The sequence below is a fragment of the Miscanthus floridulus genome, chromosome 8, assembly GCF_019320115.1.
Source record: "Miscanthus floridulus cultivar M001 chromosome 8, ASM1932011v1, whole genome shotgun sequence".
NCBI classification, from domain to species: domain Eukaryota; kingdom Viridiplantae; phylum Streptophyta; class Magnoliopsida; order Poales; family Poaceae; genus Miscanthus; species Miscanthus floridulus.
In genome coordinates this window covers 46860874-46886623 of record NC_089587.1, presented here as the reverse complement: position 1 = coordinate 46886623, position 25750 = coordinate 46860874, and the positions used below count along the sequence as shown (strand labels likewise).

The 25750-nt window shown below is 44.5% G+C and overlaps 2 protein-coding genes across 3 annotated transcripts; one reads left to right on the top strand and one right to left on the bottom strand.

Moving 5' to 3' along the window:
• Positions 1 to 255: 255 nt before the first annotated feature.
• LOC136471885 (probable receptor-like serine/threonine-protein kinase At5g57670) lies at positions 256 to 4083 on the top strand. 2 transcript variants are annotated; one of them, XM_066469636.1, is made up of 11 exons: positions 256 to 704; positions 792 to 883; positions 1391 to 1509; positions 1715 to 1836; positions 1926 to 2312; positions 2478 to 2732; positions 2833 to 2990; positions 3075 to 3154; positions 3249 to 3384; positions 3467 to 3616; positions 3735 to 4083. In XM_066469636.1, the coding sequence occupies exons 1-11, from the start codon at positions 536 to 538 to the stop codon at positions 3855 to 3857; spliced, it is 1791 nt and encodes a 596-aa protein (XP_066325733.1). In that variant the 5' UTR covers positions 256 to 535; the 3' UTR covers positions 3858 to 4083. The 2 variants fall into 2 exon arrangements, with proteins under 2 accessions (XP_066325733.1, XP_066325732.1); XM_066469635.1 differs by having other exon boundaries at positions 257 to 704; positions 1923 to 2312; positions 3735 to 4082.
• Positions 4084 to 7563: 3480 nt separating this feature from the next.
• On the bottom strand, positions 7564 to 8904 carry LOC136471884 (zinc finger protein CONSTANS-LIKE 3-like). Its single transcript, XM_066469634.1, has one exon. The coding sequence runs from the start codon at positions 8786 to 8788 to the stop codon at positions 7892 to 7894; it is 897 nt and encodes a 298-aa protein (XP_066325731.1). The 5' UTR covers positions 8789 to 8904; the 3' UTR covers positions 7564 to 7891.
• Between the last annotated feature and the right edge of the window lie 16846 nt (positions 8905 to 25750).

Here is a 25750-nt window from a genome sequence, read left to right as displayed (position 1 = left end):
AGTTTGGAGACGCTGTCACTGATAACTCTGTAGGGCAGATCAAATGGGGTACCAGCAGCTTCGAGTACATCTGAAGCTCGTGGTGCAAGATCCAATAAGAGTCGAGCAGCAGTCCAGTCCTAGGTTGGCAGTTGGCACAGTGCTCTGGCTCTGCTGATCCGATCCCTCCCTCTCTACCCATCTCTGTACCCTGCACGCATCTTCTGTCCTAAGCAACCCCATTTTTGTAGCGCCATGGCAGCTCTCTCCACAGTCCAGCCAGCGATCGTGCTAATGGAATGGCCATCACTGCCCCCAACTAACTAACTAACCACCTTTTCAGTGCACTCCCTCCACTGGCCACTGCGGCACTGCCAGCATGCATGCAGAGCTTCCATCCAGCCATCACCTACAAATCCCTGTCGCTGTCCTCGTCCTCGCCATCGCCGTCGCTCGTCGTCGCCCACGTAGCAGCTAGTGAAGTGTGTCGGTATACAACTGGCTGTCGGCCACGGCCAGCTACAACTGTGAGCGAAGGAGGGTAGGTGTTTAGGACATGGACACTATCGAGGAGTGCAGCGATGGAAGCCGCCACCTGCTGGGCCTCGGCAACAGGATCCTCGTCGGCGTGCCGGACAACTCCCGGGGCTGCTCGGAGCTGCTGTCGTGGGCGATCGGCGCCGTCGCCAAGGCCAGCGACTCCGTCGTCGCCGTGCACGTCCTCGGTAAGTTCAATCGATCAACCAATTCATGTTTCTGCTCATCGATCAGGTGTTCATGATGCCTGGCTGTGTCCTGTTCCTGCCCTGCAGGAGGGAGGGGGAGGAAGAGGAGGCTGCAGAAGGCCAACGCCTTCATCATCTACATGCTCGGCGAATTCGTCGAAGCTTGTGAGGCCAAGCAGGTGAAATTGAATTTTTATCAGGCTTTGCAGATTTCTTGTTCCTATGTTTGATGAACTCAGTTCAGGTGATGTCAGACTTTAGTTCTAAGTACTGGAGTATCTTTCTCTGTTTTGGAGTGTATTCTATTTGTTTGGGTGCGGTTCCCTTTTCCCTCATCTGTGAATGTGATCACAACACAGTGCAGCGGGAGCTTGGAAGCCAAGTTTCTGCATAATTGCTAGTTGGTGCTCCTTTCTGTCAGGTTCTGTCACGCCTTTTTAGCTGCTGGCCCAGTTAGGTGAAGTAGGGCTTTTAGATCATGATATGATAGGGCCATGCTCTGAGTGACTGAGTCTGTGCTTTTTTGCTGTCATATTCTCTCGACTAGCACTACTTACTTTCACTGGTTGGTAGTCTAGTAGCAGTATTGGGAAGAACAATGTACTGTGGTTAGGGGTGACAATCATGTTAATAATAAACATTAGATTTTGAGACAGACCTGTAACTATTTTTGTTACCTTTTTTAGATTAATTTGGAGGCTAAGGTGATATGCAGCTCTAACATTGGTAGAGCCCTCACCCAAGAAGCTGCATTGACTGATGGAAACATCCTTATTGTTGGGAGATCAAGAAATGGATACCATAGGTAATCTCAACAGGCTGATTCAACTTTAATGTCCAAAATAAAATATTGAACTCAGTTGCTCCTGAATTTTTTTATGTAATATCAATAGCCAGTGAGTATCGCAAAGTGATCACTTTTTCAAAAAAAAAAAAGTGAGTCTGCTATTAATTTTCAGTTAGAAGCCTAGAAAGTATTGATCTTACTCTTACACCTATTACCATAACAGGAGCCATTTTGAGATTGCAAACTACTGCTTCATGCATGCTCCAAAAAACTGCTCGGTGATTGCTGTGGGAAGGGGAGGCCTACCACAAAGTAGTACTCGTCTGAGACCTCGGTCATTTGATGGTAAGATCACACATATGGTCAGAGTGCATTTTTCTCAGATGTGTGATAAACCTGCTTTCTGAAACCAATTCCGAAACTGAAAGCAGCAGACAGCACCATCTCCTCAAGCTCAACATGGAGCAGAAGATTCCCACCCCTTCAGAAGCTACTGAGATCAAACTCGACACGGAAGCTGGCTCAATCTTCTAATGAAGGCGCCGAGGACAAGAGCTCGCCGAGAGCAGTTCTGGATGGGCCAGAGGCAGAGGGAGGCGAGAACCAAGTCACTGAAGAATGCTACAGCACGTCTAGCCATGAGGCGAGCCGGCGTGGACACAATGGCCTGTGGAGACGGTTGCTCCCATTCCTGAGGAACATCGGCGATGATAGCGCCAGGGGCAGCGATGTCGGTTCCACCTATGCAGAAGATCACAAGCCTGCCTGGAGGTGTTTCAGCTTTCAGGAGATTTCAGTGGCCACTAATGACTTCCATCCAGGTGACTCTGTTCAAATACTAGTTCATTAAGTTTTCAGAAATTCAGCTATTCTTATATATTAGTTGTGAAAAAGCTTACCAGAGGAGATTTGATGTCATAAGAAATGAAACATCAAGATCGGAATGCAAGATTGTTATCTTTAATTTTTCTGTGGTTTGCTTGTAGATAACATGGCTGGAAGAGGAGGCTATGCAGAAGTATACAAGGGCACCCTGTCTGATGGCCAACATATAGCTGTGAAGAGGCTAGCAAAAGGCACGCCCAGTGAGCAGAAGGAGAAAGAGTTCCTGGCAGAGCTAGGGATTCAGGGGCATGTATGCCATCCAAACACATCCTACCTTCTTGGATGCTGCGTTGAGAATGGGTTGTACCTGATATTCGAGTTCTGCGCAAACGGCACGCTAGCATCGGCACTGCATGGTACCGAATTTCATTCAGTAGTACAGTATATATCATCATTTTTTCAGAGATAAGGAGAATTCTCGAGTAATTATGTGACAATAGAGATCCAATTTTACAGGGAAGAGTGGGAAAACTCTTGAGTGGCCTCTGAGGTACAAGATTGCGGTGGGTGTAGCAAGGGGCTTGCAATATCTGCATATGTTCTGCAGGCATCGGATCATCCATCGAGATATCAAGGCATCCAATGTACTTCTTGGCAATGACTTCGAACCTCAGGTAAATTGTTTTCTGACCAAATAGATAGTTGTATTGCTTCGATGCATAGACTGTGACAAAAGATGGTTGTGGTGTCTATAACAGATTTCAGACTTCGGTTTGGCAAAGTGGCTCCCAAAGCAGTGGACTCACCATTCTGTCCTACCCATAGAAGGCACATTTGGGTAAGAACAGTGTGCTCATTTTGAAACCATAGTAATGTAATGTAAGAACATTGCATTTCGACTCAAATTTTCAAAAATCACTTTGAGAACGCAGGTACTTGGCACCAGAATACTTCATGCATGGCATCGTCGATGAAAAGACCGACATATTCGCTTTTGGCGTTCTGCTGCTAGAGATTGTCACTGGAAGGAGACCTATTGACTGCTCCAAGCAAAGCCTTCTGCAATGGGTGAGGACAAGAGAAAGAAATGGCACCAACATGATGTTTACTAGGCAACAATTCGCACATATGACTTACTCTTGTTGTCTAGGCAAAGCCACTGCTGGAAGCTGGGCAAGTGACTGAACTTGCAGACCCAAACCTCGGAGATGACTATGACAAAGATCAACTGAATAGGATGGTCGCAGTCGCATCCCGCTGCATCATGCGACCGGCGATGTGGCGGCCTTCAATGGCCGAGGTACTAACCAATTTTATTACTAGCTACCTGAGCTGATCTGATTGTAGTATTGTCAAATACTCAAATGTTTGCTGATTACAGTATGCCACTGTCCCTTACTGCTCATGTTGTTTTTCAGGTTCTGCATTTCCTGTCTACTACTGATGAGTGTCTGAAGGAGCCCGAGAAATGGAACATTCCCGAGGACGAGGTGGACGACATGGATGATTGTACATTGTTTTCTGAATCTTGTTCACCGTAATTGTAGCCTCCTTTTTTCCATTTCTTTCTGTATGTGCTGTTGGCATGCCTTTCTTGTCATGGTGATGGAGCTATGTTTTCTGGTTTGTAGTCTTAGATGACTGGTATTTAATCATGTAATATATGACGGAGATTTTTGGGATGTATTCAGTGCCGGTTCGGCTTTATCAGTTGAATTAGAGTATGGCCTCGTTCGCTTGGAGGAATTTTAGAGGAATCTGGATGGATCTAGAGGAATTTGTAAGAGGAAAATACTGTTCCGGATAAAAAAAAAGAAATGGATCAAAGCCGGATTTAAGGGCACGTAAACGGGCCTATGGATGAGGATGAGCATAAGAGATTGCATTCCCTAATGGGCGTGCGGAGTGCCTGTAATTGTGAAGCCAGTTTTGACCATACATCTCAACGTTATTATGTATTGCTGACTAATCGATCTTTACTAAAGATAATGAAAAAAATGAGTTATTATCTTGCGCTCCCTGACGAAGTGCCTGGAACTGCACAAAGCCATTACGAAACCAAGCAGGCTTATTATTTACAAACCTTTTCTGGTAGGATTATGAATTTATGATTAGGAAACTAAGAACTTTGTATATTCATGAGTCAACACCAGAATCACAACGATTTTGAATAAAAATCCAAGCCGCCTATATACGGTAAACTCAGCCTAAGACACTGGATGGAAATATGTGACCAAGCCCTTCAGCAGAAAAATATATTTGCTGCCCTCCTTCAAAAATACAACATTGGGGTTTTTTTTTAGGAAAACAGGAGGGGTTGCCCCCTAAACACAAAAACAATACAGCCGATCAGCAAACAAAGAAAGCTAATAAGATTACACAAAGGGATATTTATTTAGCTTCATGGCCAATTTATCTTCTTATGCCCTGGATTTCTGATGACTGGGCCTAAGCCTGCCCAGCCCAGTACCAACTTATGGCATCCACGAAAGGAAAAAGTCAATTTTATCTTCCTAAACTATCGTGCTAATCTAAATTTCCTCCTTATATTAAACTTCAAAATCAGACACCGCAACCCTTTTTAACTCTTAAAACCGTTAAAATTACCTCTTTGCCATGGTTAGTGGTCTTAAAGGCGGTTTTGTCTTTTTTTTTAAAAAAAGAATCTGATAAATACTTAATAAGGTTTTTGAACCACATAAAATGCTTCTAAGCTTCTAAAAATTTCAAGAAAAATTGTAGAGGTAGATTTGGAAACAAAAAATCCAAATAAAATATTTAAAGCTTGTGAAAATATATCTAGAACCTTCTAAAATTAGATTGGGATCTTAGGAAATGGGAAAATATCTAGAAAAAAACTAGAAACACCCCCCCCCCCCCCACCCACCCACCCACACACACACCACCAAAACATTGTAATCGATGTCAAAAATATGAGATTCAACAAGTATGGATGCACTGCATTCACGTTGGTTGGATCTTACATTTTATTGAAAAGTTTTCAAAATGTGTTTAAGCATCAATTGGAATGTTTTGGGATTACTACATTCTGGATTTTTTCTGTTTTTCTTGATCTAAATCTATTTTTTGGAATGTTGTAGAGATATTATCATGAGATCTAAATATTTGATTTGGATTTGTTGTATCTCAATCTATCTCTAGGAATTTTCTCAAAAAAATTAGAAGTGTAGAGAAATTTTATGTGGTTCAAAAACCTTATTTAGTATTTACCAATTTTTTTAGCTAAAAAAGGACAAAGCCACCTCAAACTAGGGCAGGGAGGTAATTTGAACGATTTTGAGAGTTTAGAGGGTGTGATCTCTAACTTTAAAGTTTGAGGAGAAAATTCATACTATGACTAATAGTTTAAGAAGATAAAATGGACTTTTCCCTCCGCAAAGACAACAATAGTATAACGGTTAAAGAAACAAAAATGAATTGAAGCCTAATAGGCAAACCCCAGCGGTTAATCATGTCCCCCAAGTCCAGTTTTCAATTGTTGTCGTTCGATTTTCTTTGTCTCAGCCTCTTATGAAATGTCAATCACTCAATCAGTCACTCTGATTATATGCATTTGTTGTGCTATTGCTCATTGTTTGCAATAAATTATAAATTTCGGATCGATATATCGATGTGTTTCAGATCGGGTAGTTTTGTTTCCAAAGTTCCATAATATATATTGGCCCCTATTCGTTGTCGACAATGTTCGATATCTGAGGAAACAAAAAGTAGGAAACTAATGTTTCAGAAAAAAAAAAGTAGGAAACTGACAAAAAAAAATAGACCACTTGGTATCGGCCCTGTTTAGATCTATGGGTTAGAGTTAGTTTGGGCTAGTTGGAGCTCAACTAGCCCTAAAGTAGCCAAACAGGAGGGTTAGAGTGGGTTATTTGTAACTAGCCCACCCTAAAAAACTATCCCCCAAAGAGGTGATTATTTGGGCTAGTTGGGGCTATTTGAGGTGGGGTCCACTGTTTTCTCTCTACTTTCACCTACACTAATGATTTGGAAAGCACATTTATTATTATTTTAACCCTGGTATCCAAACATCTCTTAGGCTAGAGTTAGTTCAGGGCTAGTCCTGAGCTAGAAACTAACTCTAACCTCTAGCTATGCTAGAGTATTCAAACAGGGCCATCGTTTTCATCCCTACCTGCAGTTGCAGCCATGCGGGTATATAAACACATTGATACCTAATAAGACAGAATAAAGATGGAGGGAGAATATTCCCAATACTAGTTCCTCGTATGGAAAACATCCCACAAACCCAAAACAGACATCCTTTTACCATGACGGACATCCTCATCTAAAAACAACTAAACAATGGACTAGTGATCATGTCACACTTCAAAACCAAGTAGAAGAATTGGAGCCATGAATCATGCAAAGCATATATCTTCATAACAAATCACATAGGATTTATTATCTTAGCACAGATGACAGAACTGCGAAAACTACATGTGAACAACTACACAACCTTTTTCAGACAGCTACATGATATGCTATCTTAAAAAGTTGCATTGATCACCTATTTCAATAGTGGAAAGTGGCTTTTACATACCACAGCAAATCCACGTTTATATCAGCCAAAAAAACAGCGATTGTATGAGCTTTCCACTACCACAATCCTGAATTCACATGGAACAATATCTGTCCCAGACTCCCAGGATAGGAAACCTAACCACGAAAATACCACACAATGCAAGCTAGCTGTCTTAGAGATGCCATTAGTAACTGCTAGTACTAACCGATATGATTGGCCAGTATAAAATCTGCATCATCACTTCAAAAGTAGTGATGGAGTACCCAGAATTGTTTGTTGGAATGATGACATAAGAAAATTGTAGTTCGCCAATGGACCCATCAAAAGCATCATCATCATCATTGGAGAAACAAAAGAGCGATGCAGACTTTCTACTACAATTGTTCGACACAATAGTGGCATTAGCATCAGGTTGGGATCACCACGGATGGAAATTAATCATCTTGGAATAGAAAGTCAAAACACTAAAACCATGGATCAACACAGATACATACAGTAAGCTATTCTCCATACATTAACCAAATCTATTTCCTGATTGACCCATTAAAAATCCGCTTGACGATCATCTATCTAAAAGCTCGCTATGGATGGCAGATTTCCACCACAATTATATTGTTAACCTCAGTAAATCGAGGACGATGACCCATCGAAATTCATAAACAGGGCCTTGGCACAGAAAATGGATCCATGCTGAAATCACCAGATTATTAATTAATCATCTTAGCATATATATATATAGAAATTAAAATGGATTCATGAAAAACTAACAGCGAACGTCGTCTACATAAGCTATCTTACAACACACAATAAATCCCCTAGTTCGTTCACCAAATTGATGATGACCCATCGAAATTCCGCGCCATCATTTAAAAATAGCGATGGCGGAATTTCACCACGAATGCTGCCCACATGAATGATGACACCACACAAACAAGAACGATGGCGCCATGGCGCGCACCCATTTCTTAGCTTGTTTCAAGCTGGGCGAACGCCACCGCCAGAAGCTTCCAAGGCTTGTTTGGAACGAACTTTCTAGAAGCTTGGCACAACCCCGTAGGCCCCGGCGTCCACGTAGAAGCCGACTCCATCGTCCCTGGCGTCGTCGGAGAAGGAGAGCCAGAAGTTGGAGGCGGCGTCCGTGGCGTCGTTGTTGCCGTCCGATGTGCCGGCGCCCGAGGAGGATGAGGAGGTGCCGGCGGCGCGCTTGACGAAGCGGCCCTTGATCCTGGGCCGCGCCTCGGCGTAGGCCTTGCGGGACGCGTAGCGGATGGTCTTCTGGAACTTGCGGTTCTTGCGCTTCTCGCGGTACCTCTGCACCCTCGCCTCCCGCTCCGCCGCCGCGGCGACCACGGCGGCGGCGCCCGGGACGCCGAAGACAGCTGCCGCGGCCGTGGCATCCGCCGGCGACCACGTGGCCGTCCATGCGGCGGCCTGCAGGCCGGGCTGCGCCCACAGCTGCGCAGCGCCGTGATGCACGGGAGCAACGCCGTCCGGCAGGTAACCGCCGCCGCCGCCCGTGACGCAGGCCGCCGCAAGGTCGACGTCGGACAGCAGGTCGAACAGGCTCCTGCCCTCTGCGCCGCTGTCGCTGGTGGTGAAGCTGGTCGACGAGCTGCCGTTCTGGGGGCTGCCCTGCCCCTGTCCCTGCGCGTGCGCGGGCGCCGCCGCCGGCCACGACGACGCCGCGTCGAAGTCGTCGGGCGCGAAGAGGTCGTCGTACACGCCGGACGCAGCTGCCACGGCGGCCATGGAAAGAGGCACGCGCTCGTGGCGCGACGCCAGCAGGTTCGCAGCGTGCACGGCGGCATCGCAGGCGCTGCAGAGCGCCGCAGCGTCCGCCGCGCAGTACACCGCCGCGGCGCCGCCGCACACCGCGCAGGCGGCGCCTCCCCCAGCCGCTGGGCTTGTGCTGCCTTCGCTTCCCATCATATCTCTTTCTTGGCTTTCTTCTTCTTCTTCTTCTTGGGCTTGCCTCAGCTTCTTGCGTTTGTGCTTGTGTTTCTGAGTGGGAATGGGAAATGGCAGTGAGCTGCTGAGCTGTATTAATAGGGGGAGGGAGATGAAGTGATGAAGCACAAGATCGAGGACGAGGAGAAGGCGGGAGCTTAGGGAAGGTGGAGTTGGTGAATCGCTTAAGTGGACACGTGGAGCTCTAATGGCCGCGAAAACTTTGGCTGAGGCACAAGATCGTGTAATTTATGGGGGGAATTGGTAGGTGTACTATGGTAGGTACCCCGGTTCCCTTGCCAAACCATCCATACACCATACAGGTCTGCACTTGTTACAGTGTAACTTTTGACATTATTTCCTGACAAGACATACTCCTTACAGTAAATTATAGTTTACTTTGTCTTTGTTCTAAGCTATTATACTACTAAGTTTAAAGAAATATGCATCAACATTTACAATCCCAAATTTGTTTCATTAACTTCTCCATGAAATATATTTTTAAAAGCGCGTTTACTGAACTTGAAGAAGCTAATAATTCTGCTAACAACTTGATCAAAGTTAGAAAGAGTTAACACAGGACAACGTCAAAGTGAACTGTAATTTGAAACATATAGAGTATATAATAAGAGTTACTCCTAGATATCACCATGTGCAGCATGATTCTTGGATACAACCTGGGTTTCATAGAGAACGTGTTTGGATGGTTGGTATTTGGACATTTGAAAAAATGACTTTATTTGGTATTTGCCGCTTGATCCATTACTTCGATAGAATTTTAACAATTTACAATGTATGTCTAACTATACAACATATGAGCCATGAATGTTTGAGATGCTCTCCCTCCTATTTGTCCCTAAGTGCTTCTTGCCATAGCTGTTCAAAATGGTTGCTTACTATTTTACTTATCTCTATTGTCTGTATTGCCCCTCATGCCTTATGGGTACTAATCATAGGTCACCACTACCAACATGTCCATAAATATTTGTTCTTCATACTATACTCTTTTTTAAAAAGTCACCGAGGGAGAGGATCCCCACCTGAATATTTTATTGCTCACTTAGTGCCTGTTGGCAAATATGAACAGTTTTACATTATTTGATCACTTGTGATCTAAATTGCTTTACATAGCATTTGTAAAAGACACCAACCCAACGTTCATCTAGCTCCCTGTCTTTCTTAGGCAACCTGGATTTCCAGAGTTTGGCGTCAGAGATGCAAGCTGCCAGCATTTGTTGATGCCCTGCTCTTTCTGATCGGAATACGACTCCATTCCTGCGCTTCCAAAGCTGACAGCAATAGAGAGCGATGAAGGTTTTGCAAAGTGTTTCTGAGGGATATTGCTCGGGCACTGAACATTGTGAAAGTCATTGAGGCCACTAGAACTGAGAAGAGGAGTTAGCCCAATTCTTTGCCAGAAATCTTTTGCAAACTGACACCCCATAATAACATGTTCTGGCATCTCCTCCGTTCTTCAAACTATACTTCCATTTCAGTTTCTCAACAAAAAAAAGCAAAAGATGGATATATGTCAATTTTGCTTCTGGCATGGCAAGTAGCAAGGGCAATCAAAATTGGTTAATACACTAGCATTTAATTTATAAGCACAACAGGATCATAAAGACCCACCAACAAGAGATTCTGTTTTGTGTATGCATCTCATCTAATCATTTATTGCTAGTATTATTGTGCTAAATGCCTCACAATTCAACTTTATTCTATTACTCGTCCGATCCAAATTATGTCATTTTAGCTTTTCTAGATACATTACTTTTAATATGCATCTAGACATGATGATGCATAGCAAAATCAATGTACATTTGGCCCTGTTCGTTTCGCTGAAATTTGGATGTTGCTGATGCTGATTTGTTGTGAGAGAAAAACATTGTTCATTCGCTGAAAAATACTGCTGAAGTAGTGCTGAAAAACAGGGCGTGAAAAGCCGGAACAACTTATAATTTGGAATAGAGGGAGTACAAAATTGATGCCATGACATATTATTATTCTGCCTTGCTCTTTTTTTAGTAGCTTAGAACTAGTATCTTTACCATGACAAGTGGTCAATATATGTCATTTAAAAGTATGAAAATTTTCATAATGGAAAGTGTTGAATACTGGGAAATGCTTAGCATGTATATAATTATTACATACTATTATGAGATATTTCATACTTGAATATACCTTATGAGATTTGTTGTCCGGAATATCTAAATGAAAATGTGTTGATGAAGTTTTGTGTGTCAATGATTAGCATCAATATGTACAGTAATGCATGGATAAACATTCCTTCATGGGACAATAGGCAAAAAGGAAAGATTCCCAACTTGATAACGGGGCGGCCGGCTTGCTAGCGTTGTACTAGTGCTCATAGTGATTTGCTTGTACTGGTGCTCATAGCTAATAGGAGTGCTCCTGGTCAGACGGTAGAAGGCAGCTGTCCACTACTCGGCCTGGTCTGTGCCGACGTGGGACCCGCCCGGCCTATAGAAATCGCGGAAATTATTGATTCTGACGATGACGTGGCGTGCTCGATCGTCCGGGATGTTATTGTGGTAGGTCCCACAGACTTTTCCCTTTGCATTGCATTAATTCAACGCGCATGTAATATCGAAACAGTGCGGGGTCTCGGGTCTCGGCTGGCGATTGGTGGTGACCGGAGATGCAAGATGCTTGGCTTGGGTTCCTCGTCTCCCTGTTGGCAGTGGCCGAAACTCGGTTTTGCGTCGCCTCGCTGCCTCTGACCTCTTCAATCCTGCCGTACAAGCAAGAAAAAACTGTTAGTTTCATTTTCCTTGCCGATAAAAATTAGCTATGTTCGCTCCAGCTGCTAAGGTGGGTGTTACTATAGATAGCTGTTGCTACGGATACAGTAGCATTTTAAGGTCAGTTGTAATTTTACCTGAGTTTCATTTCCACTCAATAGATTGCTACATAGGTATTCTTCTTCGGCTGTTTATAAGAGGTGTTGGGATGATCGACATCTCCTCTTGGGACGGATCTTCTTCGGATGTTCATAAGTTGTATAACTATTGAAATAGCACCGTACATTTTGTCCTAAAAATTAAAAGTGGATTTGTCCTGATCCGATGTTGATGATCGCGTTGGTAGTGTTGAGGAACGATCTTCCAAGGATGATAGATACGACTTCTTCTTCTTCTTCTTCTTCTTCTCCCATGTCAAGAATCATGAAGTCAGTAGGGACATAGTAATCTTGTATCTTTACCATAATGTCTTTTGCTATTCCCTCCGGAAATCGGATTGTCTGGTCTGCCATTTGCAGTTGCATATATGTAGGAAACAAAGGTTCATCATCAAATAAATAGTCATATGTTACCTTGGACATTATGTTGACACACGATCCAATGTCGCAGAAGGTGTTGTGGAAGATTCTTTGTCCAATTGTACGCTCGATTGTCGGTACACCTGGATCTTCCTTCTTGGTAAGGAATGGTGAAGCGAGGAGGTGGTCATACTCTGATCGAAGCGTGTTGATCATCTTAACCGATTCTTCTCTTGGTTGCCTAGCTCTCTTCTTCCTTCTTCGGTTTCTCTTCTTGGTTGCTGTTGTCTCTTTGGGCAGATATGCCATCTATGGATGACTAGGAGAGTGCTGTATACAATTTTTGAAAGTGAATTTCTTCTTTCTATCCTTTATTGTGAAGCAGATCTTGGCACCAAATGCTTTTATAAATGAAAGTTTCATAATCTATTGTCGTAGTTTATATATCAATACTTCATCATGTCATGTTGGATATTTATTTCCGCTGTAATTCGGATCACTTGTTATATTCCGCTGTTCAATTAAATTATTTATAACTCTGATAATATATTCATATTCCGCTATTATAAATGATAAATATTGTACTCTGATGTTACATGCAAAGTGATGTAAGAAATGGTTAAGAATGATATAAGCTTTATTCTCTCATTTGTGATCCTGATGACAAAAATATGGATCTTCGGGTTCTCCCTTGGGGTGTGCCCGACGGGACCGTGTAATTTGGTGTTCTCCTTTAAGTTCTTAGTGTCTAATGGAAGACGAGCACTCCTAGGAGGCATTAGATTAGGCGGTTCTGCCACAAGTGGGACCTCACCGCTTGAGGCCATGGCACCAAGAACTAACGTTGTCGTCGTAAAAGCTGTTGCTGCCACCATCCTCCATCAACGGCGGCTGGAACCTGCCCTCGTTCCTGAAGAGATGGCCTGGAGGGCATGGATCCCACTGATGGGACGACCGTTGCACCATGGATCTCGCAACTACCATGGCGACGGGGATCTAGACCGTTCCGACCGGAGGCCTGCTCCTCCATCCGTTGCCTGGGCCGGACGTGCGATCTGGGGGAGGGATGCAGAGCGACGGGCGAGCGTGGGGAGGGACGCGGAGGACGGGCGACGGCGATCACCACTACCATGGCGAAGGGGATCAGCGACAGGTGAGGCAAGCGTGGGGTGGGACGCGGAGGACAGGCAATGGTGATCTTGGGGAGGGGTGCACCAATCAGGGGAGGGGGCAGGGAGGGGAAACCAAGCAGGGCAGGGGGCGAGCCGGTAGAACCAGCGGGGGGTGGGCCGGGCTGCGGCAGGTGGCGACGGCGGGAGCAGGTAAGGGCGACGGGGTAGGGGCTTCTATTTTTTTCCTTGATTGATGGCTGGGAGCAGGGAGTGGACTCGTGTGGAAGAGGGGGCGGGGGCCACATGTCGACGCACTACAAAATCACCTGAAGACTTCTATCGCAGCGACCTCACCACGGGCGGTAGACGGTCCGTTTCACTCTTTTTATGAGTAGAGATGTGTGTACGTATATTCCTCGTCCTTAACAAAGATTGTCTAGATTTACAGTTGTATACAAATTTGTCACTAATTATATAGGTTAGAGAGGCTCCCATAATTATATAGGTCAACTCTAACCTTGTAGCAACAAAGCTAGCAAAAGCCACATGATTAGTAAGTAATAGCCTTGTCACGGAATTCAGCCTGTCGTGGGTTGGGTAGTGGTTATTAGTTGGTTACGCCTTTGTCTTCAAACTAAGGCATGCACGCACACACACACACACAGATATATATATATATATATATATATATATATATATATATATATATATATATATATATATATATATATATATATATATATATATATATATATATAGGGAGAGGCTATTCAGTAGCCAGCTACAGAATAAGTTATTCTGTAGCCACCTCCATTTACCATAATTTTATATACTAATTTACGATAATGTCAATATATATTTACTATAGTTGGATTACTATAACACATAGGGATATTTACCATAACGTTATAGTAAACCACTTAGCAAGGAGTTACTATAATCTCATAAATTAACATAGTAATTATAGTAACTCAAGGTGGCTACAAAATATGTTATTTTGTAGCCAGCTATAGAGTAGTTGTTCTATATATATATATATATATATATATATATATATATATATATATATATATATATATATATATATATATATATATATATATATATATATATATATATGCACAAACAAACTTATACATATACTTAATACTTAGCTTGTGCGTGCTACTTGGTCTAGAGCTTAAGTTGCTATTAGCAGTAGTTAACATCAGACCGATTAAATAATCTCTCTCTTAAGTTAAACAGAAACGAATCATTAGCGAAGAGGCACATCCCCAGCCCTGGGATAAGATAAACAATGGCGCCGCCACTCGGGCGCCTTGGTGCGGAGCGGCTACCGGTTTTATTTATTTATGTTAGTTTTTTACGCTGAGGATGCATGAATGATTGAACGGCAAGATAAAGAGGTGAAAAAGAAGGGACAAGAAGAAGAAGAAAGAAAGAAAGAAAAACCGTGTTGCGTGAGTGATAATTTCCACAAAGAAAAAAGAAAAGAAAAGGTGCAAGCCGTGGCGCACTCGCATGGGTGCGGCCAGGGCCCCATGGTTGAAGCGGGAAAGGCCACCTGGAAGTCACCGGGGTCTACCGCGTTGACCTGTCACCGAGGTCGACACAACACGTGTCCTTCTGGAACGTTCGGATGTATGGAAGCTACTGTAGCTGAGGGGCGGCGCGCAGTGCGTCACGGCCGGCCCGGTAGATAGCTGCGTCCGCAGCGCCGGCCTAGTGCCACGTCAGACTGCGCGGGCCGAAGAGGGGCTTCGGATGATGACGTCGGCTAAGCGAACAGGCTGTTTCTTGTTCTTCTGTGCACACTGCACGGGACGGTAAGCCGGTGGCTTCCCCGAGTGCCAGTTGCACTCGGAAAAAGGAAGCTCTTTTTAGTGTAATATTTGGGGAAGACTCTCCGACTAATTCTTATTCGGCAAAAGCGTCTTTCCCGAGTACCGAAAATCGTGCACTCGGAGAAGGTTTTGCCGAGTGCCGTGCTGACACTCGGAAAAGATTTGATGTCGTTGGCCGACGCCCGATGCCGTTTTCTTTTTTTTATTATTATTTTCTTCCCCGAGTGCAACACTCGGGGAAGATTTTCGAATTTTTTTTTAAATAATCTTTGCATAGTGCCGCAGCTCAGGCACTCGACAAAGAAATTTGTTTTTTTTAAAAAAAAACCTCTTTGCCGAGTGCCGCAGCTCAGGCACTCGGGGAAGCCACCTCTAAAAATTCTTTTTTTTTGTTTTTTCCTTTTCCATATAAACAACAAAGCATATATATATCACAAACCACAAATCAACAACAATATATCACAAACGACCAAATTTATCCGAAATCCACAATATATTACAAACCACACGTTCAAAAGTACACACTATTCTAAGTTCACAAGTTCAATACATAAAAACGTCTCCACAGGCAGCTCACGGCGACTGTGAGGGTTGGGACGCCCCAGGGTGCGATCCCGGCGAGTGTCCAGGTGGGGATGGCCCGACGTGCGATACCGGCGACCCTCCGACATGGTTCGACGCCGCCCCCGATTGATGCTGCAAAAAAGAGAAGAGATTGTACGTGAGTGACAAGATAAAAATGTAAGGAGTTTAAAGAAAAGTTGAAAATTTCGACAGCACCTCCCCTGCACGGGGAGGTTTCCAAAACCTGCAAGATAAACGTCGGCACGAAGGCCGACAACCACATTTCCGGCACGAAAGCCGACACATCAACAAATCCGGTACGAAGGCCGACACATCAACAAATCCGGCACGAAGGCCATCACTAGGTTTGACACTAAGCATGAGCAAAGAAAGTAAAACATCCGTACTCATACTCATCGGAGTAGACTCTCGACGATGTGGTGGTGGTGGTGGTGCAAGCAGCTGTGCTGGGATCTCCCAACCTTGTTGCTGCCCAAGTTGTTGCACGAACTTGAGCAAACCTTCTTGCTGGGCCTCCAAAGCTTGTATCCTCTGACGCTCGGCCTCCCGCTCGGCCCGCTCAGCCTCCCGCTCAGCCAGCTGGGCCTCCTGTTGGGCCCGAAGTTGCTGCACCTCGGCCTGCAACATTTGACCCCAATGTTTTAATAATGCAGAGCTAAGGAACGTAAAAGTCAAAGAATGACGAATGAAACTGGAATACTTACCTGGAGTGCCGCCACCGCTGTCGGCCGTTGGCTTATGGGCACGCTAGAGCTCGTGCTCGCTGCTCGTAGGCAGTTGAGAGGAGTAGAGCCCGTGTCGAGGATGTCGTCGCCAATCTAGAACCGCCCATGCTTCTTGCCTTGCCCAATCCTTATCACTCGCTTAGGATCAAGGCGCTCCTCGGTCCTCGGATCGTAGTCCGGCCCGTGGACTAACCTTGACGCCTCCGTGTACAAACTGAGGCGGGTGTGGATGCTAGAGTTGGTGTACGCCTCTGGGCCTGTATCCAGGTTGTACTTGATGTTGGACTTTGTCGGGCCCATGTGGGCCAGAGCATATGCCGTGAGTTGGCCAATTGGCTGGCCACCGTGCGCCGCCTCCTGCGAGAAAGACAACATATGGTTAGGAATCATGTAGAATTGAGAGAGGCTAGATTAGACAAATGGTGGAGACTTACATATGCCTTTTTGTATTTGCTAAGGCTGGCGCTGCCTTGATGGTGAGGTACACCTAGCATCATCATACGATGCTCGCTTTTCTCTTGGTGCGCCTTCTGCCAGTCCGCGTCTAACTATTTGTCCACTATAGCAGCCCAGTAATCGAGAAAGGTGGCGCACTAGCTCGGAATCACCTATAAGCCATCAGAAGATCAAATTAGCCATAGTTAATCTAAAAAGAGATCAATAGGAGATGTTTTCTATTTAACTGTAGGTACTGCTCCCTTGTCAGAATCTCTGTCTCTCTTCTTGCCTGAGTTCTGTTGATTCCTCTATTATGGTAGGTGGCGTTGTAGTCAATGTGCGCCTGGAGGCGGGACTCGTGATACAAGTCCAAGACACGCCTTTTACAGGAAGCATAAGCCACCTGATACACCCTTTCCTCCCTTCCCGATTGGCATCTGAAGAAGTCCTACATAAAGACACAAAGTATCCATTATTTTATTTCAAGAATGTCAAATGAATGTAATGAATTGAGGGCCGTAGAGCGAGAAAGGCTTACCCACAACTCCGTAATCACCTGATCCGCCAAGTTTGTGTGCCCATCGGCGGGGAAGAGGGCGTACTGGTCGAACGAGGGTATCTCTGAGTCCTCATCCTCCGACGTCCACACCAGGCCAGGGAAGTGTTCCCTGCACAGAAGTCCTAGGATCCCATTGACATTGCGAGCCTCGACCCCCTCCAGCACAAGCATCCAGTTGCTATACAAGTGGTTAACAATAGTTATTATTAGCTCTTATTATGATTTTTCAACATATCAAATGAAGAACATATGAAGTTACTTACCTATCCCCCTCGGGTGCAATCAGTGGGCGGCGGTCAACAGGAATTGGTCGCTTCGGGAGCTGGCTGGGACCTCGCTTATAGGGTTTCGAGGCTGCTGAGGAAGTCAAACCCCCTGCCCCCTCCTCGGACGTGTGCGGAACCCCCTCCTCGAACGCGTGCGAAACGGCGTCGTCGTACATCTGCGGAACAGCGTCCTCGCCCACCGTGGGTAGACGGACGTCGTTGTCCCTAAAAGAGCGCAAGGAGCCGCGCTCATGGTCAGTCGACGGCTCCCGCCTAGGCCTGCCCCTTGGCCCGCTCTGCCTCTACGACGTCTCCGTCTCCTCAGCCGCTGACGTGCTCCTCGGTCTCGAGTAAGTCAAGTGACAGCTCCTCCTAGTGGGCCCCATCACCTGCAATTAAAAAGAATAAACCAGTATTAGTCCAGATAAATGAGAAGTACTTAGCAAGGGATGCAAAATAAAGAAAATGTAATTACAAAATAACATAGTATTACATGTATTTCTAATATTCTTCATGATTAGGATTATCTGGACGATAGGTATCGTCATCACTATCAAGAGCCACGAAATCATCAAAAGCCTCATCCTCATCGCTTTCATTGCCTAGTTGTAGTCCGTCAAGCATTTTCAAGTCTCTCGGATCATGCACCTCATCTGCAGCTTCCTCATCAACAACCCATTCTTCGTCTACTTCCATTTCAATCTCTCTAGTTAAGTCTATCTCAAGCATCCCTAGTAGCCCCTCGTCTTGTTGATAGAACTCCCCGTCATGCGTGGGTGGGTTCAAGTTGTAATCATCATCGTTTGGGCGAGGTAATTTACCATGTGGTGATACCTTATGCACAATATACCAACCTTGAAGACGTGGGTCGGTTTTGCAAGCATATGGACAATAATAAACTTGCCTAGCTTGTTGAGCCACAATATAGACATCATCTCTTTCATAGAAGGAATCCTGTCTAGTTTCGACTATCCCAAGTTTAGGGGACTTTCTCTGTACTGCAGGTTTAAACCACTAGCATTTGAATACGACAGGCTTAGGTGCTTTTTCACCATGGTATTCGAGCTTGTATATTTCTTCAACTGTGCCATAATAGTCCTCCTGATCAGCGTCGGGCGCAACTACTCCGGGCGTAAATACTTCGGTATTCATGGTCCTTGCATTGGGCCGACTCTTCTCGTAGCCTATTGTGTGAAAGCGATATCCATTCACGTCATAAGCGTTAAATGATGAGACCTTATAGTCAAAGCCTTTGGCCACTTGTCGTAATTTTGCACTTATAGACAAATCACTTTGGCACTGCAAGATCAAGCAGGAGAGAAATGAAATTAGGCAACTAGGAACGCCAAACTTAGAACGAGCTAAGTTGGTCAGAAGGTACCTTTCTTTGGAACCATGTAATAAAATCAGGCGAACCATGTTGAAGAAGGGTCTCTCGTTCATGGTCAGAAGGTGGCCTTGGATGATGCTAGTATTGATAAAAAAATTCCCTGCAACAACAAGCAACAAGGTTGTTGGATGCAGAAAATTTACGGAGTATGTAACAAGTTCATTGAGAACTTACCCCTGATACTTGTCGACTTCCTCAAGGTTCGTCAACACGTAGAGCATGATCTTGCGCCACTCTTCATTGGTCAATAACTTTTTGGACGCTCCACTTGATCTCCCGTGTTGCCCTTTGAATAGGCTAAGGGTCGATTCATTTTCGTCCTCGTTGTAACGAGGGGGTGGATTATGCACGCTAGGGAGGTTCTCACTATAGTATGATGTTGTGAAGTTTGACACCTTCTCACGAATGAATGCCTCTGCTATGGAAGCCTCAATCCTACCTTTGTTTCCACATTTCTGGCGAACAGTCTTTAGACATCTCTCGATTGGATAACACCAATGGTTCTGCACGCCCCCCCCCCATTCATACCTCGTTCGGGAGGTGTAAAATCAAATGCTGCATCAACAAGAAAAAGCCAGGTGGAAAGATCTTCTCTAACTTACAGAGCAACTCGGGTGCCATTTTTTCCAACTCCTCAACCACTCTCAGAGATATCTCCTTGGCACAAAGTTGGCGGAAGAAAAAGCTCAACTTTGCCAGCACCTTCCAGACATGCTCAGGGACGTAGCCTCGAACCATCGACAGAAGAAGCTGCTCAATCCATATGTGGAAGTCATGACTCTTCATCCCTAAGACTCGACCAGTATCTAGGTTCGCTCCCCTCCTCAGATTCACTGCAAACCCATCAGGGAAACTTAATGTCTGCATCCATTCTATCACTTCCGTCCTATGCTTCTTTTCCAAGACATAATCAGCCTTAGGCCTTTTCCATGGTTTGTCGTCTCTTGGAGGCATCATCTGTAGCTTTGGTCTGTCGCATAGTGTTGCCATGTCTACTTTGGCTTTAGGGTTGTCATTTGTCTTGTCAGGAATGTCCATGAGTGTTGCCCAAAGTGGTTCGGCGACATTCTTTTTAGTGTGCATTACATCTATATTATGTGGAAGGCGAAGGTCATCAAAATAGGGAAGCCTCTCCAATCCCGACTTATGAGTCTACATATGTTCCACACCATAGCCCACAAAGCGATCTTTGTTTGGATTATCTTTCTTTGGATTGCCTTTCTTTCTTTTACCCTTCTTTGGATTATTTTTCTACGTCGGGACCATGAGAGCATCTATCTGAGCATGAACCTAGGCACTAGTCATCTTCTGAGGTGCAGGGTCAGTCACCGTGACACCTTTCGTGAAGTTCTTGGTGTCTTCTCTGAATGAATGGTCAAGAGAGAGGAACTATCGATGCTTGTCGAACGACGAGAACTTGCCATCCTTCTTCAACCAAATAAACTGTAGAGCTGCCTTGCATACCGGGCATGGAAACTTCCCGTGGACACACCAGCCGGTGAATATCCCATACGCCAGGAAGTCATGCATGGAGTACTGGTACCAAACATACATTCTGAAGTTCTTCTTTGTAGCTCGGTCATAAGTCCATATGCCTTCATTCCAAGCTTTGATCAATTCATCATAAACAGGCTCCATGTACACACCCATTTTGTTTCCTGGGTGTCTAGGAATTATCAACGTCAAGAATATGTTTTGCCGTTGAAGTAGGGCCCCGGGGGGGGGAGATTGAGGGGGATAGCGAACACGGGCCAACAAGTGTATGGGGCTGACATCATTCCATAAGGATTGAACCCATCCATTACCAGCGCAACACGTACATTACGGGCCTCTTCATCTTTGCCATGATGGTTGCCATTAAAGCTTTTCCATGCTTCACCATCTACTGGATGTACCATCTTGTTAGGATTGTATCAAATGCCATTTTTGTGTCATATCATCTGTTTCGCGGACTCCTTGGACATGAATAGCCGTTGGAGCCTCGGTATGATCGGAAGGTGTCGTAGGACTTTCATGGGGATGTCCTCATTTTGCTCCTTCTTGCCATCACCTTTGTCTACCTCCACATACCTAGAGGATTTACACTTTGGATAGTACTTTGCATCCTTGTGTTCTTTTCTAAATAGGACGCACCCCTTTGGACAATAATGTATCTACTCATACGGCATCTTCAGTGCCCGAAGGAGTCTCATTGACTCGTACAAGCTGCTCGGCAGATGATGACCCTTCGGAAGCAGATCCCCAATAATTGCCATCATAGCATCAAAGCAGGCTCGAGTCATGTTGTGCTGGGACTTCAACCCCAGTAGGCACCCAATGGCATCTAGTTGAGAAATCGTTGTCTTCTCATGTAGGAACTTCTGTGCCGAATCCAACATGGCCAAGAACGCCTTAGCGCTTGGCTCTGGCTCCTCCTCCTCATCCTCCTGCTCGTCCTCCGTAGGTCTTTCAGCGAACGTCGCATCCTCATAGTCACCTAACCATCCTGCTACCTCGCCATCACCATCAAATGCCTCCAAGCCTCGTCTCACGACCTCCTCTCTAGGACGGTAGGCTTCACCATGGTGCACCCACCGGGTATAGTTTGGCATAAATCCATACTTACAAAGATGCTTCATCATGACTTCCCTTGTTCTTCTTTTCTTGTTTTCACATTCGCTGCAGGGACAAAACGTGTCTCTCGCTTCCTTAGCTGCCTTAAATGCATGGTCCAAGAATTTCTCGGTCTTATCCATCCATTCATGGGTGATTTGAGCCTGACTTGGGCGTCCCGTGTACATCCACTCGTGGTTATCCATCCTCTAGCATATACACCTAACGGAGTAATATAACCATCAGTCGCATCTGCATGGCGTGCCTACTGTCTAATAGGTGAGGATAGGTCCTAATCCCACCCACGGATGCGTAGATGAGGTTAGTTTCCATGCTCTACTCCGATCCGAGACAGAATTTCGACAGCACCTCCTCGCTGCTCTCCTGATATATGTCCGGGCAGGAAGAGTGTGTATCCGAAGAACAACAGGGAGGTGGTGCCGAAACTCCATCTCGGATCCGAGCAGAACATGGAAACTAACCCATCTACGCATCCGTGGGCTGTCCAAAAAACGTGGACAATCTGAAACAGATACGGTCATAAATATGCAAAGATCCGCATACCTCCAACCGTATCTGTTTCGAACAGGAGACGCCGAACAGGGTTACGCGACCTAAGACCATGATACGGATAGAGGGGTTATACCTAGGGTGCTGGTGAGGTCAGGCTAGCGGGGCGAAGGCAAGTCGGTGCAGTGGCGACGCGACGCGATGCAGGCAGACCCGCAACGCCGACGAAGGCGATCGGGTCACCTAGGTCCCTCCGACGGGTCCTCCTCCTGCATAAAAAGATAATACATTAGTGTCAATTGAAAATTTTGACAGAACCTCCCCTGCACGGGGAGGTTCCCAAAACCTACAGAAAACATAGGCACAGATTAACTATCGATGACGATCCAGTAAAACGTAGATTCATATATAGTACTGAACTTCATCAGCAAAATTGTTTCCTAAAATTGTTTCCTAACATCAGCAAATCACCTAGTCTTTGCGTGCAGTTGGCAGCAGTTCATATATAGTACTGAACTTCATCCATTCCTTGACTAGACGTAGATTCATGAAAAAATTAACAAACCTGAGTGCTACAAGGCTCTCTCAGTCTCCTACTAGATGTGCAGCTAGATTAACTGAAGACACCACATATCATCTCAAAGCCTGAAGATGTGAACATAAATACTACAACAATATAATTCAGCAAAGGAACATTAGGTTACAGGATTTCGCACAACCTCTATAAAGAATTTCAGATATCACAGGATTTGACTCTAAGTAGATGCCTCTACATAAGAGATCACCATGGAACCAAATGACTAGAAATGACAGGCTTATTACCTGAACCATTCTGATACATGTTATCTGCTAAGTTTAAATTTAAGGTCACACATCTGTCTACTAAGTAAAAGCAAATGGGTTTTAATTTAAGATCAATCATCTGCCATGATAATACTTTAACAAGGCATACATTGCATAAATTCAACTAACAAATAGTTCTTACTTGATTTACTTCATACAGTAAGGTGACAAAGATGGGCTGTATTGAAAGTATTAAATTGAAGCAGAAGCAGATGCGTCCTCTGCCGAGAACTAGAATAGATCTTTCCTATGCTAACCATATTATAAGCAGAAATGCTACACAAACAAACAAAAAAATTTATATGCTTTCAGTTAGTGCTTAGTAGTTCAACCATTGCCGCTTCATTATACTGTAAATCTAATAGCAAAGCCAAACTGTCTATGGATCAGTCAAAATATATATTGTGATGCCATTGAAAGCACACTATAGCTATCTGTATAAGAATTTACATAGAAGTTACAAAGACAAAACACGAAAATATCACCACAGTTGCCGTCAGTTTATCCAAGCACATGGCTGAAACCTTTCATAACACAATTAAGGTTTGACATAAAAGATAATTGTAATCTAAGCAGTCTTTCTAACGACAATATAAGCACAAGCTAAGCTCAAAAGGGTCAAAATATTATACTATTGACCAAAAGAATCACAACTATGCCTAATTATTCAGTCTGGAAGTGTTGAGCAAGTAGTACAAGTTAATTAGGTACCAACATATAATAATTTTAATAATATTAGTGGAATCTCAAGATATATATGCAGACAACATATAGTATTTTAGTAGAGCAGATATATATAGCACCCTTTCATATGATTCCAGCTAGAAATATAAAGAATCACTTAAAGAAATAAAGCTAATTTGTTATCTACTAAATTGTTACGGTTTATAAGAATATAATAATGCACTGAAAATAGATAGCTACTTAAAAGTTATCACCAATAGCTAACTCATGAAAAGGATATTTCCTAAAGCTAAATATAGCTTTTAATTATTAATTGCTCTCAGTTTTGATAGGGGTACAAGCAGCAATAGGAATGTAGAACGCCTCTACTCCTACTATATATATAATAGTCACTGCTGTACTATTTTATTATTTTCACTTGAATGTTGAACTGCTACTTGTAGTATTGTGATGTGCATTCTAAACATAAAGCTTGAAGCATGATTTTGCACATTCACAAGATACATGATTTACATGACGGAAAGAACCACTCAACAGAAACTGCTCATGCAGCCATTTTAGCACAAATGTGCAATTCTTCACTTGGTCCATTAAGAAGATTTGGCATGGGTACCGAATTACATGGATCATAAACCACTATTACCAGCTACTGATCATTAATTAGTCAAAACTAACATGAAACAAACTCTAAACACACCTAAGCATGTGGACAAGTTTATTTGGACTGAGCCTAATCATCACCTTAAACTTGATTCCTCTAACACACAGCACACATCCCAAATTGTATGCTAGGGGTGGAAACTCTTGCATGTCCGTTTTGTGCGGCGTGAGCTACTTCCAGAAAGTGGTCATTTTATCTGGCGTAGCACCATAACATGCACTCTTATTAAATTGTATGCAGCAATCACCAAGCGTTTTTTTTCCTTCACCACTCCATGCATAACTGATCTGTAATCATGCACATTGGCGCAAGATAAAGCTAATGGAGAACTTGGATAGCAGAGCAGGTGGCTGCGGGTAACAATGGCTGGCGGGCTGCAAGGACAGCAGCGAGCAAGCTACCGGCTAGGAACTATTCCTAGGAACAGAGCAAGAATGACATACGCGACCCTAGCTTTATTGATTTGGCAAAGAATAAGACTATGGGTCGCAAAGCAGCACTAGATCAGGACAAAGCAAGTACTAAAAAACTGGGGGACCAAGCCAGATCTGGAGGATAAAGAAATCACCTTTGAAAAGCACCTCGGTCGGGCAAGCAGGGACCACGCGCACGTGCACGGGAGTGAGGACCAGCTAGCAGGACTCCCGTCGTGACCTTGAGGGAAAGCACGCGGTCACGTCGGGGGCCGCCGGGCACGCGGCGCGCAGACCGAGCGAGCGCTGGCAAGCGGCCAGAGCGAGAACCGGCCGCACGAACGCAGCACGCGGCAGGGTGGAGACGACCACGGCCGCGCGTCAGGGTCGGTCGGGCGACCGTCGCTAGCTGTCGCTGGCTAGGGGTTGGAGACCGACGCGCGGTCAGCAGGGCGAAGCTGCAACGCGTACTGGGGGCGGGTAAGAGAATTGTGGGCCCCACGGGTAAGGGAATTCGAGCGCGGCTAGATCAATCTGAGCTGAACTGGAAATTTCAGTTGGGGTGGAGAAAAATTCAAGGAAAGGGTCGTCTGTACGTACACCGATATTTAACGAGAAATTTCAGCTCCGGAGGACAATAAGTCCATAGAAGTGTCCTCTGTACACGATCAATAATTAACTAAAATTTTCGGCTCGGGAGACGAATAATTCCAGGTAATGTACTGAGAAGAAGTGAGAAAACAAGTGCCCTGGACAGTAATGACCAACAAGCAAAATGTGAGGTTAATTCTATGTACTTATGAATTTTTCTGTATGCTTATGATGATATGTCAAACTTACAGTTGCTGTATGTTTATAAATTAATTTGGTTGTATGTTTCTGATATATAGTCTGTGTGCTTATATTTTATAGGGCCTAATTAATTAAAGCACAAACACATAAGTCATAGGACTAGTTCACAGGATATCAACTCAAAAGACAATAGTTCACAATATATGTTCAAATCACAAAAAAGAAACAGCCAAAGAATAATATATGTTCA